The 17,085-nt window shown below is 49.5% G+C and overlaps 1 protein-coding gene across 1 annotated transcript in view; it reads right to left on the minus strand.

The window, feature by feature from the left end:
- Positions 1–931: 931 nt before the first annotated feature.
- Positions 932–17,085, minus strand: part of ADAP1 (ArfGAP with dual PH domains 1) — a 60,040-nt gene continuing 43,886 nt past the window's right edge. The window contains exons 5-11 of the mRNA XM_061992719.1: positions 12,555–12,667; positions 10,474–10,620; positions 6,049–6,132; positions 3,721–3,783; positions 3,241–3,312; positions 2,607–2,835; positions 932–2,264 (exon numbers count right to left, since the gene is read on the minus strand). Coding sequence (XP_061848703.1) covers positions 2,236–2,264; positions 2,607–2,835; positions 3,241–3,312; positions 3,721–3,783; positions 6,049–6,132; positions 10,474–10,620; positions 12,555–12,667 — 737 coding nt within the window. The 3' untranslated portion in view covers positions 932–2,235. The remainder of the gene's footprint in view (positions 2,265–2,606; positions 2,836–3,240; positions 3,313–3,720; positions 3,784–6,048; positions 6,133–10,473; positions 10,621–12,554; positions 12,668–17,085) is intronic.

The following is a 17,085-nucleotide window of genomic DNA, read 5'->3' on the forward strand; positions in this document are numbered from 1 at the left end:
GTATGTGTACGTGTACATAAACAGCCTTTTGTGTATATAATACTTCATAATGAAATGATTGTATGGCATAGAATTTATCATATTCATTCTGTTCTTCTCAATTCTCCAGGCACACAGTGCTAGAGACACAACCAACTCACCCAGCCTGTCCCCTCCCTGCTTCTGCCAGGTCTGGGCTTTTAAGTGTGAGTGACATTGTGTACGTAAAATGCATATTTATAAATACTTTTTTCATATCAAGCTAACTATAGCTAATGCCAGCACATAGGCATGTGGCTATATGTATGTTCACATATAATAATACATAAACATTTCTATTAAATATATATTTTTACAAACTACATACTTTCTACTTCTATAAAAACTATGAGGCTGTATATTCCTAATACAGAATTATTAGCAGTTATGTAAAGATATCTCAACACACAGACCCGTGTGTACAAAACACATTTAGCTTATGTATTTTTAAATGGAATGTTTATGTCTAATGATGGCTACCTCTCTACAAGCTTGTGTTCATATGAACTACACTCAGCTCAGGTGCACACACACACACACCCCCCTCCCCCGACATTACATGTTATGCTGTATGGTTGTGGCTGTGACCATTCAAGCACAATTCTCCAGCTTTCATAAGATCTATGACTCCATTTATTCCTGAGAAATATGTTTATATTTTGTGTATGTGTGTGCAGAGAGCTCTCCAAATAGTTTACACATAAATTATACACAATATAGGGTGTAACACACATATACACAAATAAGTATAATGTATATTGGTATGTACGTCAATCTGTGTGTTGTTTCCATGGGATGTATTCACCTGCTGTACACATGTATGTGTGCAACCCTGGGCAGCCCCTGGGCTGAGGGGAGCAGATGTTTTTGTGGGTGTCCCAGGGCCATGCCAGCACTCCCCCCTCTACCCCCCAGCACCACACGGCCACGGCTCCGACATAATAATTTATTGGTTCGAATGACATTTAGTACCACAGTTCTCTTACCAGTGACAGAACGAATGCACAGGGCAGATGAGATGCTCTGGGTTACACACACCAACGTAAGGAAGAGGCCGGGCCCGGGGGCGGGACTTAAGCAAACGCCGGAAATTGCAGGTTTGGGTCAAAAAAACCCTCTGCAGCACATGGTGTGTAGGTGCCAGCGCCTCGGCCCGGCCTCGCCAGCAGCAACTGCATGCTGTTCGCAGCTCGGAAACGTCACTTCAAGCAGCTTTGCCTTTTTTTTCAGGAAAAAATAGTTTAAAAAAAGTCAACAACAAAAAAATGAAGTATTGGGAAGAAAAACAAGGGGGAAAAAGTGCAACCACCCATCTAGAGAAGCAACATGCCCTTGGCTGGAGGGACATGCCTGCCTGGGGGTCTGTGACAGGTGTCTGTCAGCAAAACTGCAGCTTAACTCGACCCCCCAACCCCCAGCAGGCTCCTGAAATGGTGTGGCACCCTCCCCAAGCCATGAAACAGGAAGGACCTGGGGAGCAATGCACGGCCCTGAGCCCAAAAGCTTTGCTTCCCCCACATCCCTTTGTGACTCGGAGTCTGTCCCCTGGCAGGGCTGAGGGGGACTCGGGGCCCCTCCCCCTGCCTTGCCTTAATCAGGTAATGAGGCCAACGATGCCTTGTGCCCCTACCTAGGGACAGCATCGGCACCACTCCCTAGCTGGGGTAATTTACTTATCACTACCCAGTGGCAGGCTCAGCCATCTCCCAGGTCTCGCTTTAGGGTGGTTGGTGCTTCCAGGTTGGTGCTTCAGATCCCAGGAGGACATCACCACTCGGGGCCGTGCAGCTCCCCATGGGACGGACTGGAGAGAGCTGGAGCTGTGGGGATGCTCAGCTCCAGTCCCCTGAGACCCGGTTGGGGGAAGAAGCCCCATCTGCCCCTGAGATGTGCCACCAACAGCGTTTGCCACCCTGCTGAAGCCGGTGGGACACCCCTTTGGGCAGGTGTGGGGTGAGGGGGCCACAGGACCCCCCATCCCAGCTGCACATCCCACAGAGATGAGTTTTGGGTTGGACCAGCGGCTTTTCTCTGACGTTTCACTGCCACCCTTGGTTTCCGACATGATCAAGTGAACGATGAGGGGAAAGGGAAGTAGTAGTAGTATTATTAATTATTACTGTTATTATAATTATTCATTATTTTAAACATTTCAAATAAAACCACGTTGTATTGTAAACAGAAGCTCACTCCTCAGGTCTGCCCAGCCAGTCCCAGCTAAGGTTTATGTTTGAAATGGGCTTCCACTGCAAGAAAAAAACACAGAGAAAATAAAGTGAAAAGCAGGACAAGCCCTGGCTGTGGGTGACAGCCTGGCACACACCCACCCTGAGGATGGTTCTGTCTTGCCAGTGCTCCTTGGCTCTGATTATAACTGGGTGACCCATCATCCTTACAGCACTACGGACACACCAGAGACACTATCACACCAGAGAGGATGGAGAGGAAAGGATACCCTTCTCCTCCCAGAGTGAGCTGTTGCCTTCTTGGCCAGTCTTTGCATTCTTCCCCTCCATCCCTCCCCTCCTGCACTGCCCAGGAAGCAAAGGGGCAGAAGCTGAGTCTCTGCTCCCCACCAGCACACACACCTGCATATTCCTGAGGCAGCATGGGCCGGCTTATAACCTTCTGGAAGGTGGTAATCCACTCCAGCTGCTCGTCCTCCGTCTCGCAGGCGAAGAGGAATTTCCGGTCCGGGGTGACGATGGTGATCCCATGCTGCCAGTGGTTTCCCTGCGTGGATGGTGGGAGTCCTTCCAGCACCTTGTAGCTGTTTTCCTTGCTCCCAATAAAAACTTCCCCTCTAGCAAAGGCATCCTAGGAGACAGCAGAGCAGTCAGGCAGGAGCGACCGTGAAGGTGAGCCAGGACACAGCTCACCCTGCACCACCCCGAGGCCCCAGTAGCAAGGTGCAGCAGCCACACACCAAAAGCACCAGCCACCCCACAAAGCTCCAGCTCCTCCCAGGGCACCCACACTACGGGACCAACACCAAGGTTTCCAAAGCCCAGATACACAGGGTTTCCAAAGCCATTTTGGTGACTATCTATGCACAGGCTGGGCATCAGGCTGATGCACCTAGCAGTGATGGCTCAGCGTCCTCTTGGCTCTCCCACCAGCCTGAGCTTCACTGCAGATGATTACTATTGCTGTTATTGTTCTTACTGTTATTATTTTATTGCAGATAATCCCCAGCAGACAGCCCAGGCACCTTCACCTTACCAGGGGATCTTTGAAATACATGAGCCGCCGGTCATCCATGGTGAACCATCGCTTCTTGAATCCCTCTGTTTGCTGAAGAGTCAAAAAAGGATGGATTACACACCAAAGCAGCACAGCTTCTCTCTTACTGAGCATGGCCCAGGAGTATCCAGGCACTCAGAGGAGCATGATGGGCTGGGGCAGTTGGGAACAGGCAGCTACGGAGCCACCACAGCCAGGGTCAAGGCCAGCTATACCAGGTGGGGAGGAACAGGCAGTGAGAGGGGAGTGGTTGATTTGTGAAGTGATTTGGGATTTTTTAAACCCAAAATTTTGTTTGCTCACAGGTGAGGATGTAGTATGTTAAGTATGTTAACATATTCAGGGTGGTAAGGCTTTGCCTCTCCAGCAAGGGTTGGTCTGTCCCACCAACAGACCCTTCTCAGCCTATTGCAGAGCAAGACATGTTTAGAGGGACTGCAAAAACATTTTATAGCCTACCTTTGGCCCCGTTTTCTCCATATACCCTTCCTTCAGGTAGTTTCTAGAAAGCTTTGGCACCAGCTGGAGAGAAGAGAGAGCAGCATCAGATGGAGGGAGCTGAGGGGGTCACCGTGTGTGTGGGGCAGCGCTGGGGGGGGTGGGAAGGAAAACCCACCCTGAGCTCACCCCTGTCCCCAAGCCCACCTGATGGCTCTGGCTGAATGCTTTGCTTTCACTCCAAAACAGGAGAGCTGGGTGCAGAAACATGAAGCATTTTTGAGCGCTTTGCCAGCAAAGCCAGCAGAAGCCCTGGGGACAAATCCCACTTCACGGGTCAGCTCTGGCACTGCATCTGCTCCACCAGACATAGAGATCCCCTCACACAAGCCCTGAGGTGGAATTTGCCTGTAAAAGCCCATCAGCACTTGCTGCCTGTGCGCTGCCCTTCCCACAGATACTGCTGACAGCACCTACCAGTGCCGGGGATATTTTTAACCCTGCTTAGTGAAGACGAGGCAGGAGCTGTGAGATCTTTGCAGATGCCTCTAAAAGCCTCTTGGAAACATGATGAGTCTCACCACCAAAACCAAGGCCACGTGCCTTTGGCCACGTGCCTCCCCACCCCTGCTCCCACCTCTCATTTATGCAGCTCTGCTTGCCAAACTGCACTCCCACAACACCTAACTCTGGGTCGAGCAGACATGTGCTTGTAGGGCAAAGACACTCAGCCCCAAACCGCAGCCCAAAGAATCACACAGCTGCTCCACAGCAGCTGGGAGCATCTTTGTTCTAGTCACTTCATCATGAGCAGCAAAGGGCTCTGCAGCTTTCATAGCACCAGTGTTTGGCTCCTGGGACAGGGCTGAGGACACTTTGCTAAGCAAGGGCTCATATCACCCTTGTCTCAGGTTCCTCCACTCTGCAGATGGGTCTCTGAAGCATCCCTCACTCCCCGGGAGCTGCAGGGGCAGCCTGGGCATCCTCAGGGTGATGTGAGCAATTTCTATCTCTCTACTGCATTTAACTTGGTTCCTGTTTCAACCTAATGCCTTTTCATCTCTCTGACAGGGTAAAGGAATCATAAATTAGAGGCTAATGATGGCAACAGCCAGGACAGAGCTACCTCATGGACATCATCCAGTCTCACAGAGGTCCCCCCAAGCTGAACACTATGTTCAGAATTTCAGAGTCATAAACGAAACCTCACTAAACATTACACTCTTCTCTGCCCTGGTGAGGCCTCATCTGGAGTGCCGTGTCCAGTTCCAGGCTCCCCAGTTCAAAAGTGACAGAGAACTTCTGGAGAGAGTGCAACACAGGGGCACCAAGATGATTGTGGGCCTGGAACACCTCTCTGACGAGGAAAGGCTGAGATACCTGGGGCTGTTCAGCCTGGAGAAGACTGAGAAAGGATCTCCTCAACACTTACAAAATACCTAAAGGGTGGGTGTCAAGAGGATGGTGTCAGTCTTTTTTCTGTAGCGCCCAGTGACACAACAAGGGGTAACAGACACAAACTGGAACACAGGAAGTTCCACTTGGACGTGAGGAGAAATTTCATTACTGGGAGAGTGAGGGATCCCTGGCACAGGCTGCCCAAGGAGGGTGTGGAGTCTCCTTCTCTAGAGGTTTCCAAACCCACCTGGACACACTCCTGTCCCTCCTGATCAAAGGGAACCTGCTTTAGCAGGGGGTTGGACTGGATGAGCTCTAGAGGTCCCTTCCAACTGCCACCATTCTGTGATTTTGTAACAAGAGAGTAATCAACAACAGCCACCGGTGACTGTACACACCAATTGCAACTACAACACGAGGCGCTTGCTGCCAGCTTGTGTTAGCACTGCCTCCAGTATTATATTAGCAAAAGGTAATGCAATTAGGAGCTCCAGCTCCCGGAAAACACAGACAGAGATTCATAAGACAGGCTGCACGCCAGAACTCATTCCAGATGCTCAGGTACAGCACTGACATTCTTTTGCCTTCATCTTTTCTACCCTCCTTCCAGCCTTTGTTTCAGCTTTTAATACTACAGCAACAATCTCAGGAAGAGATGCTGATGGCTTCTGCATGTGTGACTGTGCTGGAGTTACTCACAGGCACGACTCACATTGTGAGGGTGACCATGTGTGCACGCACACACACACACACACAGAGCTCCCCAGGCTGGATGTTGGTGACAGGTGCTTCACGTGGGTTCCACATCTCATCATGGTAATTTCAGCCCAGTAACTGTAAGAGGCTCTGAAGGATGGAGCACTCTCCAAGCCTTCCAGCTGGTTAACAAGATGCTAAAAATGAGCAAGGGGGAAAAGAAGAAGAAGAAAAAATAACTGCAGGAAAACTCACGTCAAAGTCGCTGGCTCCAGGGAATGCCACTTGTAAGTAATGAAAACGGGCTGCCCGGATGGCGTTGAACCAATCCACTATTTCCTAGTAACGAGAAGGAAAAGCATAGGGAGTAACAGCCTGCACATAAACCAACGTGATTCTGCTGGGCTTCATGTCTCCTATCACACTGTCCCAAGTGACAGAGCGTAGCTTAGCAGCAGTCCTAAAAAAGAATAAAATACAGGCAGAAAAGAGAGCAGCAAATGGGTAAAGGACAGGGAACATCCAGCTGCCAGCCCAGGCTGCGAGACATGCACGTGTCCATGAGCGCTGAGGGGCTGCCTGCAGAGGGAAGGACTGAAGCACAACTCTGAACTAGCAGAACCAGCAACAAATCAGCATTTGAGATACTGAGCTTGACCTGATGGACACTGCTCAGCTCATGCTGGCTGGGTGCAAAGGCACCTGACACTGCTGCAGTCTGGCCACCACCCTATCTGCGAGCAGCAAAGGCAAGGAATGCCTGAATCCCACCCAAATTTTAGCAACATACTTCTAAATATCTCTTTATCTTTGTACTCCAGTCTGTCAGTCAATCTGCGAGTCCTCTAGGGATCAGCACAGTGATATCAAAGTCCCAGCGAAAATTCCCAAAAGCTCTGGCACTTCTTCCTTTCCTTGGCAAAAATCTCTCTCTATTTTTGTTGTGGGCTTTTCGTGTCCCACAAAATAGCAGGTTTATAACTTCTTTGTTTCAAAACTCATTTATTCATTTGCCTCTGGCGAGACCCACTGAGCTTGTGCTACACTGGATGTCTTTTTGAAGGTTTCACTGAAAAAAATGCCACCTTAATTTTAAGTGGGCCATACAGGGAGCTCTCAGATACTGCCTTTTGCTGTAAAGGTATGGGCAGAGGAAAGGCACATTGGAAGGGAGATGTAACAGCTGCCCACACCAGGATGCTGAGCTGCGGGGGAACGGGTGCCGAGCTGTCCCGCTGGCATTAACACACATGTGTGAGGCTTCACACATCAGAGACAGGCTCAGTGAGCCAGACTTGATCCAAAAATAAACAGGTGAGGTTGCTGTAACATGGGAAAGACCATAGTGAAGCGTAGGTTGGCCTTTAGGAATGATTTGGGGCGGAAGGGGGGGTGGCTCATGAATAACTTCGGACAACTCAGTTTTAAGGAGTTGAATTATGTCCGAAATGGTCTAACATGGCAAACAGCCACCCACTAACACGTCAAACACTTTGCTTTGGCTTGTTCATCTACTTCAAGTTGAAGGGAAAAAAAAACCCCCAAACATAACAGGACATGCAACAAACAATGTTTTGGAAAACTCTGACCCACTTGTCTGAGGTTTTACTTACCACTTGCTTTCCTACCCTAAGCAGCTCAGCAGACCCCAGGTAGCAGCACAAAGAGGATCAGCCAGAGGAACTGACTTCCTCAAGTTAATGATGACCAAACCTAGCCAGAGGTAATGAACAATAAGCTGTAAGGTTAAAATGTTGGTATTTCATACAGCCACCAACTGGATGAAGACATAAATACATATTTCTATACGCAGGTCTCCTCCTTGATTGTGATGTGAGAGTTTCCCCCTGCAGAGGCTGAAACCTGCATTGATGTCCAGCAGTTGATCGCCTCTTGCACTATCGATCGTCCATCTCTGGAGGAAGGGGCATCCCCACCTTTCTTCATAGAACCTACACCTGTGTGTGCAAAGCCAGGAAGCTCCTTTGCTAAAAATTGTGTATAATTACAATATCACAGTCAGGGTGAGAGATCATAGCTGATGTACTAAACCAATGGTAAACTGCTGTTTTCAAATGAGGAGGTGTCCTCTCATTAGCTCGTTGGCAGAGATTCCTTTCACTGATTTCTGTCTCAGAGCGAGCACAGAAAGCGAACTACTGTCTGCATCTTTGCAAATGGCATTTCCAGGCTCTCAACTTCCTTCTGGTCTTCTTGCAGTGCCACAGCAGACTTCCCCTCTGCATGCCACCTTGATGTCTCTCTGGTCTCCATCCTGCACCAGAGCCACCCACACTGCAGTGGGTGACAACACCAGATAAAAGCTCAACTTCTTGTTGCTCATCCATCCCTGGAGCTCAGGCAGTGAGCCCTCCTGCTGCTGCTGATCCCTCATGCCACCTCTGCCTACCTTGAAAGCTCATGGGGTGGCTCAGGAATCAAGCAGCACCATGAAAGAGCATTTTGCTGATTTGTCCAGAGAACATCCAAAGATCTTTGTGTGAACCCCAAAGGGTGGCCTTCCCTGCAGACTCAGTCCATCTCTCAGCATCCTAAAGGTGATGGCAACGCCAAGGCCGGCTGACAGCGTTCCTGCCGTGGCTTCCAGAAGCCCTGCAGAGGGAGCTTCAGCCTCGGAGAGGAGCTCTGAGGGGTGGGAAATCCTCTTCTGCATCTCTGCTGCCTCCCACGCCCAGCTGGAGCCCGGGAGCAGGGAGAGGCTGGCTCCAGCCCTGTGCCCGCAGGAGGGACAGCCTGGCTCAGGTGCCTCCGGGATGTAGGACACACTGTCACCCCATGCAGAGGGTCGATCTCCAGCTCTAACCAGCGCCTCATCTTCGCCCTGGCTGGCTCACGAGAGACTACAACATCCTGTAAAATGGTCAGAGCCCAACACACTTCTTGCCCTGTCCCTCCAGGCACCTGCTGCTGTTAGACATCCACACCAAAAAAAACACCAGAAATGCCCATTTTTGAGCAGGGGGACAGGATTGGCTTCAGTCTCTCGTTTGCCATCAGGACACAAGCTGAAGTCATGCAGGAACTCCATCTGCAGCCAAGCCCTGCAACCCTGTCCCACCCCGGGAAGCTCTGGGGCAGCAGCACAGTAATCTGCTCCATCCATCTGGCTTTTCTCCCTCTGGGTGCCTTCCCCCAGCAAACATTGCTGAGGTGGCAGGGCTCTCCCTGCTCTAGGGGTTGAATAAGTACACGTGGGATGATCCTATGTGAGAGATGAGCCTGCTTTCTTTTGGGGCATTGCAGCAGAAGAGTCAAATGGAGAGCAGCACACGATGCTCTGGATTACTGCAGAGCTCCTCACTGGGGAAAAAAAACCCCATGAATCCTGTCCTAGTGGGAGGCCAGACAGATCAGTGACAGGATTAGGTGGGGAGGGATCAAACCCCAGAGATGAGAGACAAGAGCCTAAAACAGGGTCAGGCATTTCAGATGGGGGTACCAGGGACACGGCAGGGCTGCTGGGGGAGTGTGGAGGGAGTGAAGGGCAGCAGAGGGACAGCAGGTGTGTCCAAGGACTGCCTCTGGTCCCAAAGGGTGGCTGCTGCTGCTTACCCCTGGTATTCTTCTCACAGCCCTCCCTCACCAATTTCAGAGAAGTTGAAAGAAATCCAACCTGTGCATTATCAGGCGGCATCAGAGCATGTCCTGCCAAACCACCCACACGAAGGCAGGAGCAGCCACGTGAGAGCAGCAAGACTGTTCCTTCCACAAACCCCCAGCATGAAGCTCAGCATTTCAAACCCCAAAACCAGTAAAACTGTGACTTCGGTGCTTGCAGCTGGGCTAAGCGGAACGCCAAAGCCCAGCAAACCCCAGACAGGGGCACGGTGGGGGGAGCGGCACGTCAGCGGGATGCAGCCTTCACAGGAAAGAGCTTCTTCCTCTTATTTGGGTTTAAATCGTGGCCAGGGAGATACTTCACTGTGCTATAGCAGCACTCAGTGACAAGCAGTGCCTGCTCCACACATATGTACTGAGGGGAGTATATCCTTCATATACCTACATGCAGCAGCACAGACACAAGTGCACATCCATGAAGTTCAACAAGGGCAAGGGCAGAGTCCTGCACCTGGGGAGGAACAACCCCATGCACCAGGACAGGCTGGGGGTTGAACTGCTGGAGAGCAGCTCTGCAGAGAGAAACTTGGGAGTCCTGATTGATAATAAACTGAACATGAGCCAGCAATGTGCCCTCGTGGCCAAAAAGGCCAATGGCACCCTGGGTGCATTAAGAGTGTGGCCAGCAGGTCAAGGGAGGTTCTGCTCCTCCTCTGCTCTGGTGAGGCCTCATCTGGAGTCCTGTGCCCAGTTCTGGGCTCCCCAGTTCAAGTGGGACAGAGAAGTGCTGGAGACAGTCCAGCGCAGGGCCACCAAGCTGATTGTGGGACTGGAACACCTCTCTGACAAGGAAAGGCTGAGAGACCTGGGGCTGTTCAGCCTGGAGAAGGCTGAGGAAGGATCTAATCAACACTTATAAATACCTAAAGGGTGGGTGTCAAGAGAATGGGGTCAGTCTTTTTTCTGTAGCACCCAGTGAGAGGACAGGAGGTAAAGGACACAAACTGGAACACGGGAAGTTCCACTTGGACATGAGGAGAAACTTCTTTGCAGCGAACCAGGACCACAACCCAACCCCTCTTGTTACCTCCACGCTCTCACCTTGCCATCTTCGTGATAGACAAAGATGTTCCTTGTGCTATTGTCCTTCAAGTAAGTGATCTGCAGTCCATGTGGGTTCCCGATTTTTGCAGGTTGGAAAGTGGCATTTAAATGTTCGATCTTCATAATTGCTTTGGGTTCTTTTGCCTGGAAAACACAGCTGAGTGAGCAAATACCTGAGAATTGGCTTTCAAACCAGAAAGCAGTTCACTTGGACAGAAAAAACCCCTCCTGATTGAGGCCATTAGCTAAAAAATAAAATCTAACTTCCAGCCCACAAAGCTGCTTGGTGATGAAATTTCAGGGATTTTGCTCCAGCACCGATGAGTGCTTTCTGCCAGCCTGGAAAAATGATTTCGAAGGGAGAAAGGTTTCAGCCCAGAAACAAGAGGAACAGGCCAAGCCTCATGGTAGGATGCTGTGGAACAAAGACAAGTTTCTTCACCATGCCTTCTGTCTCAGCCTCTGTTCAGCTATCTCCTGATCACTAGGTTTCCTCCAGCCTCTTTACCTAACAACAAGTGACCACCATTTACCCTGGGATAAACACCATCAAATAAGAAAGAAAACTGTTCAGCCAGCCTGGAAAAAAACTCAACCAGACTGCTAATAGTCCAGGATGTTTTCTGCATCTCAAGCACTCACACTCAACTTATCCTTGCCCAAGACAATGAGGATTATCCCCCTTGCCAACTTCAGACCCAGGTACTAGGCTGGCATGGGGCACCAAGCCCACATCCCCACCAGTCCCATCCTCTCACATGAGCTTCTGACTCTGCTCCTCCCCTTGCCCTCCAAACTGGGAAGTTTCTTTTCAGAGGGACAAGTATGTACCTTACAGCTTGCCTCTTGGGTAGGTTAGCACAACAGTGAGCACGGATCAGGCCCTGCCAGGCACCCATCCCACCTGCACCTTCATTGACAGGTCACTTGAACTTCATGGCACGGTTTGTCTTCCTACAAAACATCTCTTCATGTCTACTACCTCTCAGGGTCTGCACTGAGAAATGAACTAGCAAGCATGAATAAAACATCCTCAAAAATAAAAGACCAGGCACTTGCTGACACCAGGTTTGGGGCCCAGCTGGGGCCAGCAGCACATGGAAGTCCCTGAGCTAGCAGAGATGCTATCGCTGCTTCGGGAACTTGGGGAATTGCCGTGGGCACACAGCAGATGTGGGTGCCCACAGTGGGGAAATCCCAGTAAAGAGGATGTGTCCAGACGGCACTGTTCCCACCACAGCTATGGCCAACAATGAAGCAAAGCAGCTTTAAACTCCTGGAAATGGCAACTGGACGGAGGCTGATGGGACTTTCACTTCTCCTTCAGTCATGACTGGCTCTCTCCTGTCCATGAGATGCAATTGCACCACAGCACACCAAGCTGAGGGAGAAGATGATGCCATCTAAGCTGGTGGCCAGGCATGGAGAAGTTCCCCTCCTCTGCACAGTGTGGCTTATCCTGACACCACGATTGCATCAACGACTTGAGAAAACCAGCTGGCAGCTCAGCCCAGGCTGCTTTTGGCTGTGGCATTCAGGGGAGACTCGAAGCTCAGACAAAACACTTTGGCTTTCTCCAAGTGTAGAACAGTGCAGCATCTACCTGCTCATCACAAATGCAATTTTCATGGTAATAGAGCTTTTCCTCTGCCTTGCTTGCCATGCCATGCAAAGGAGGTTTCAGACCCCAGTGACCACTGTGAGGTGGTGACACCTTCACCACAAGCTGGCTTTAAACATGAAACCTATTTCAGGTGGATTATGCAGAGTCAGAGCTGAGAAAAACTCTTTCAGTGGTGGTTTAAGAAAGCTTTATGGACTTTAAAGGGCAAGAGAGCAAGAATGTGTACAGCAGCCAGTTAGAGTGTCTCGCCATGGCTGTGGTGCTGGACTGAGAGCAAATCCAATGAGAACACTGCTGAGCTGTATCTGCCCTTGTCCTGGAGTGATCAGGGACTTGATACCTACAGAAACTCTGTGAAACTCTATAAATAAGATGATGGCCTGGGAGTTACCCATTCAAAGGTGCTTTTACAGTTGCAATCCCCCATGCACATACAGCAGCCCCAGGTACTCACGTCATTTTTGTTGAAGTACTTCAGCGCACCTTCCCTCTCCGATAACACAAATTTTCGGCTCAGGAATTGCCCATTGTCACGTCCTCTCTTCCACAGAAATCCTTCTCGGTACCCTGCAGCAGAAAGCAATTGTTCAGAACCAGGGATAAACCACAGTGTTTAATAAAGAGGTGGCGTAAAGAAAAGAAGCGTCGGCATCAAAGCCAAGTAGACCAAATGTGTGGATGGGTTGCTCAAGCCACAAACAATATAGACCTTCTTCAGATTTGCCCTTCTCATTCTACTCTTGCTCTTTTCCAACAGCTTGAGCTTCACAGATGTCCCCTTTCTGACACCACAGTGTGACAGTCAAAGGGAGATTTCTGCCATGTGTCCCATGCTGCAAAACAGGCAAAGACTTGAGGAGCAGGGCTGCATCCCTACACAGGCCCCTAAAGGACAGCCCCCGCCACAGCTCCTGGCACTAGGGATGCTGCTCAACTCACATTAAGTAGTATTTTTGGAGCAAGGGAAAGGCAGGTGAGATCTGCCTTCCTCGGCTGATGCTGCTAAAAGAATTAAAAACAGGGTGTGTGCACGCGGGGTAAGAGGTTCATGGAGCATGATTGTGTCACAGCAAGCCACAAACATGGCTTTCACATGGAAAAGGGGCAAATGCTTGCACTGACTTCTGGGCTCTCTAGTTCAGAAAGCCACTGAGGCAGACTCAGCATCATCTCCCCTTGGAACAAGTCCCTGCAGCCCCCAGGCAGCCCAAGGCCAGCTCCTGCCTCTTCTCCCTCCCTGGCTATCAGCCCCCTGGGTGGATTTGCTGCTTGGGAAGAACACTATTTGAAATACACATGCTTTATTTAAAACTCAAAGGAGCCAGAAAGAAAGGAAAAAAAACCCCAAACCTAAAAACCTTAACTCTTCAAGTCAGAAAAGCAATTACAGCTGATTGCTGCCAGAACCTCCTGCAGCAGCCACAATGACCAACTTAGCCTGCACCCTTATTTTAAATGCTTCAAAACAAAGAAACCCCAGGAACTATCCAATAGAAGTTTTGTGAATACTAGCAGAGCAGTTTGATGGTGTCTTTTATTTTTTAAGATAGGATTATACAAAAATCCTACTGAAGAATCCTTCCCTTTCTCTCAGTCTCACCGCTTTTTGGATATTAAAGCTTCTCCTTCACTCACCTGCTACAAACCAGTGCTACAAACCCACTTTTCTCTCGTCCATCCTGATGCAGGATTGATTTAAACCACAGATGAAAAGATGCAGAAAAATCCCTCCACCACTTCCTCAACACCAACTGCACAGGTGTGAGCAGTAGAAAATATTTCCATGGTATAAAAACCTAAAGCAGAAAAACTGCACACACAAACACTGGAAACACTGGACTCAGGATATCCTACACTGTTTGTGTTCCAGCTTTTGTCCGTTACCCCTAGTCCTATCACTGGACACTACAGAGAAAAGTGTTGCCCCATCCTCTTGATACACATCTTTTAAATACTTGTAAGTAATAATGAGGTGTTCCCTCAGTCTCCTCCAGGCTGAACAGCCCAAGATCCTGCAGCCTTTCCTTGTCAGAGATATGCTCCAGTCCCCTGATCATCTTGGTGGCCCTGCGCTGCACTCTCTGCAGAAGTTCTCTGTCCCTCTTGAGCTGAGGAGCCCAGAACTGGACACAGGACTCCAGATGAGGCCTCACCAGGGCAGAGTAGAGAGGGAGCAGAACCCCCCTCGACCTGCTGGCCACACTCTTCTTGATGCATCCCAGGATGCCATTGGCCTTCTTGGGAGGCAGCCAAGAAAGCCACACAAACCCAGGCAAGGGCAGCTGCACCCGACACCAGGGTGGGAAGACCCAGACTGGGGCACTTGTCCACCATGACAGGAATTAACTACCAGGCAGCCAAAGCTCTGACTGATTCAGAGTCAGATGCTGTGACCTGCAAGGCTCATATCAGCAAAACCTCTGCATACCCTATAGTGGGCTGTACACGATGGAGCTGAAGAGGAATAATGTCTCTCTGACAGGAGACAGACAGGCAGTAGGTGATGCCTGGCCGATATGTGTGTAAAATGCAGGATTTACCTAACATGAGGCAGAGATGCTGCTGGGGCTCTGACAGCTGGCAATTGCTGACTGCTCTCCTGAATGGCAAAATGTAAAGTATCTTGCTCTCAAATTGCGCTGTTTAGAAACCAGGGACAGGCAGTTACTGTTCCTGAAGGGTGCTGATTTTTAATGCCAAGCCAGTTGGAGCAACAGGAGAGCACTTCAAAAGCCATTCCTATTCACTTCACTAACAGCAGAGATGGTTTCAGAGCTTCTTCACCTCCAATATGTGCCTGACATTTGTGGAACGCTAACATCTCTTAGCAGGCTGGAGAGCTGGGTTTAGAGGGTGAGAGAGAGGAGAGACAACCAGAGGCAGACAGTGACATCTCAAACTCAAATGTGGGGTGATGCCCATCTTTTCCTTCAGAAATCCCCACCTAGGGTTTGCTTGGTTCAGCAGGGTGCGGGGCACACACAGCTCAGTCCTCCACAAACCTTGGCTGTGGATCTCATCCCATTCATTCATCATTACAAATATCTGAGTGACGATGGATGCTGCAGCCATTCCTGATTAAACTTGATCCCCTCTGCAACACCATTTTTTTGTGGTGATTTTTCTTAACAATTAAGGGAAGAAGAATAAAATTAATTCTGCATTTCCCCTAAGAGGATGTCAAATAATTCCAAACCTGCAGTGTCCACCTAACACCTACCCCTGTCAGATGGGCATTGTAACAGTTACCTACAAAGAGAGGAAAGCCCAGAGAGATTTGGTGAGCTGCCCAGGACAAGACTGTGAATGTCAAAGTCAAGGTGGACACCCAGCTTTCCCTGACCTCTTACAAAGGGACATTTCATCAGTTTGACCTTCTTTACAATCTTTTGTGGCAAAACACAGTACCCAAATTCCACTCCATGAAGGAATTAAAAAACCCAACATGTCCTCGTTATCCTTTTCCATAGTCCACTTGCTGGCTCTTCCCAGACTCATCAGCTCTGCAAAAGAGCTCCTGGCTGCTCTGACAAAGTCAGCTGCTAATTTCACTGTACTACAGTACAAAAAATCCTTTGCTTGCTGCTTCTCTTTTTCTTCCTTCCTTCCTTCAAGGCTGTGCCCTCAGGAGCTGTTCCTCTGCTCTGCCCAAACCTGCTGCCTGCGCCCCTGTCAACACTGATCAGTGCAAAACACCATGAACTGGACTTGAACACAACATGAACCCACCCAGGTTCCTCGGGCAAACAGAATGTCAACAAGACATGTCCCCAGTGTCCTCATCTAAAGGACAGCAAAAACAGCTAGAGAGGGTGTTGAGAAACAAAACTGCAGGAGGTTGAACAGCGAACAGATCTCACACCAGGGCATCAGAGTTGAAGAACTAAACTGTCTCTTCCTCATCTCCGTGGACTGCACTACCTTAGCAACAGCTTCATATTTAGAGGTATCTGGCCAAATTCAGATCTTCCTGAGGGCTGTTCTGCTTATGTTGAAGCTAAACAACCACTAGTCCTGCGACAGTTGCTGATTGCTGGTGTTGGACCACGCAGCACCGTGTCACCACCACTCTTGGTTCCTCTCCCAAGGCCGAGGACAAGAGATGCAGATGCCTGTCATCATCCCACTTGATCACCAGCACCCAATCATGACTGTAGATAGGACTACCTGGTGAAGACCTACTGGAGAGCACTATGGGCACCCATTAGAAATATCACTCATGTTGCTAACACTGCTGCTGTTTGGTTGTCCAGTTTTCTGCATCACTTTAGTCACATGCCAAGAAGAAAAAACAATCGCTTGCTTTTGCAGGCAGCTCTGGCACAAACCTGTGACAGCTGCAAAAATCCCACCAAGCAGTTGTGACAAAGTTAGCCAACCAATGGCAGGTAATATAACCTGAAATCACACCATCCAAGGGGTATTTCTGACCCGTTAAGTAGTTTCCAAGGTAAAACGAGGAACTGTGACTTCCACACTCACTTTATTGCCACGGCTAAAACTCTGCAGGACAAATCAAACAGGGTCACTACATCGTTTGACTGGAAAGAAGATACTGCACAGCATTGTGTCAGTTCCCTTAGGCTGGTGGCTGGAGCTCCTCTGAGCCAGGCATCTAAAACTGGCAGGACCTATTGGATGCTCTAGTCTAGTCCAGCTATCTCGCTGTCTGAGAGGCTACAGAGGAAGCAAGGGAGAGATTTTTTTGTCAAGACAATCTGATGTAGACATTGTCTTTCCATCCAACTTCCGCCAGCCATTTGTTCAAGTTCCCCATTTTTTAACAAGAGAGATATTGCTACTTCCTCACCTCCGAAAACCATCACGGTGCTTAGTTAATGATGGGGCTTTTCGCCTCTGAGAATGTGGATTATAGGAAGTACTCAAAATTACTCTTTCTGTTTCAGCCATTGTTCTCAGAGAAGAAAAAGAACCCTCCTTCCTGGAGTATAATCAGATACACTGGCCTGAAAAAGATAAACCAA

This window comes from Colius striatus, chromosome 3 (assembly GCF_028858725.1).
Source record: "Colius striatus isolate bColStr4 chromosome 3, bColStr4.1.hap1, whole genome shotgun sequence".
Lineage (NCBI taxonomy): Eukaryota > Metazoa > Chordata > Aves > Coliiformes > Coliidae > Colius > Colius striatus.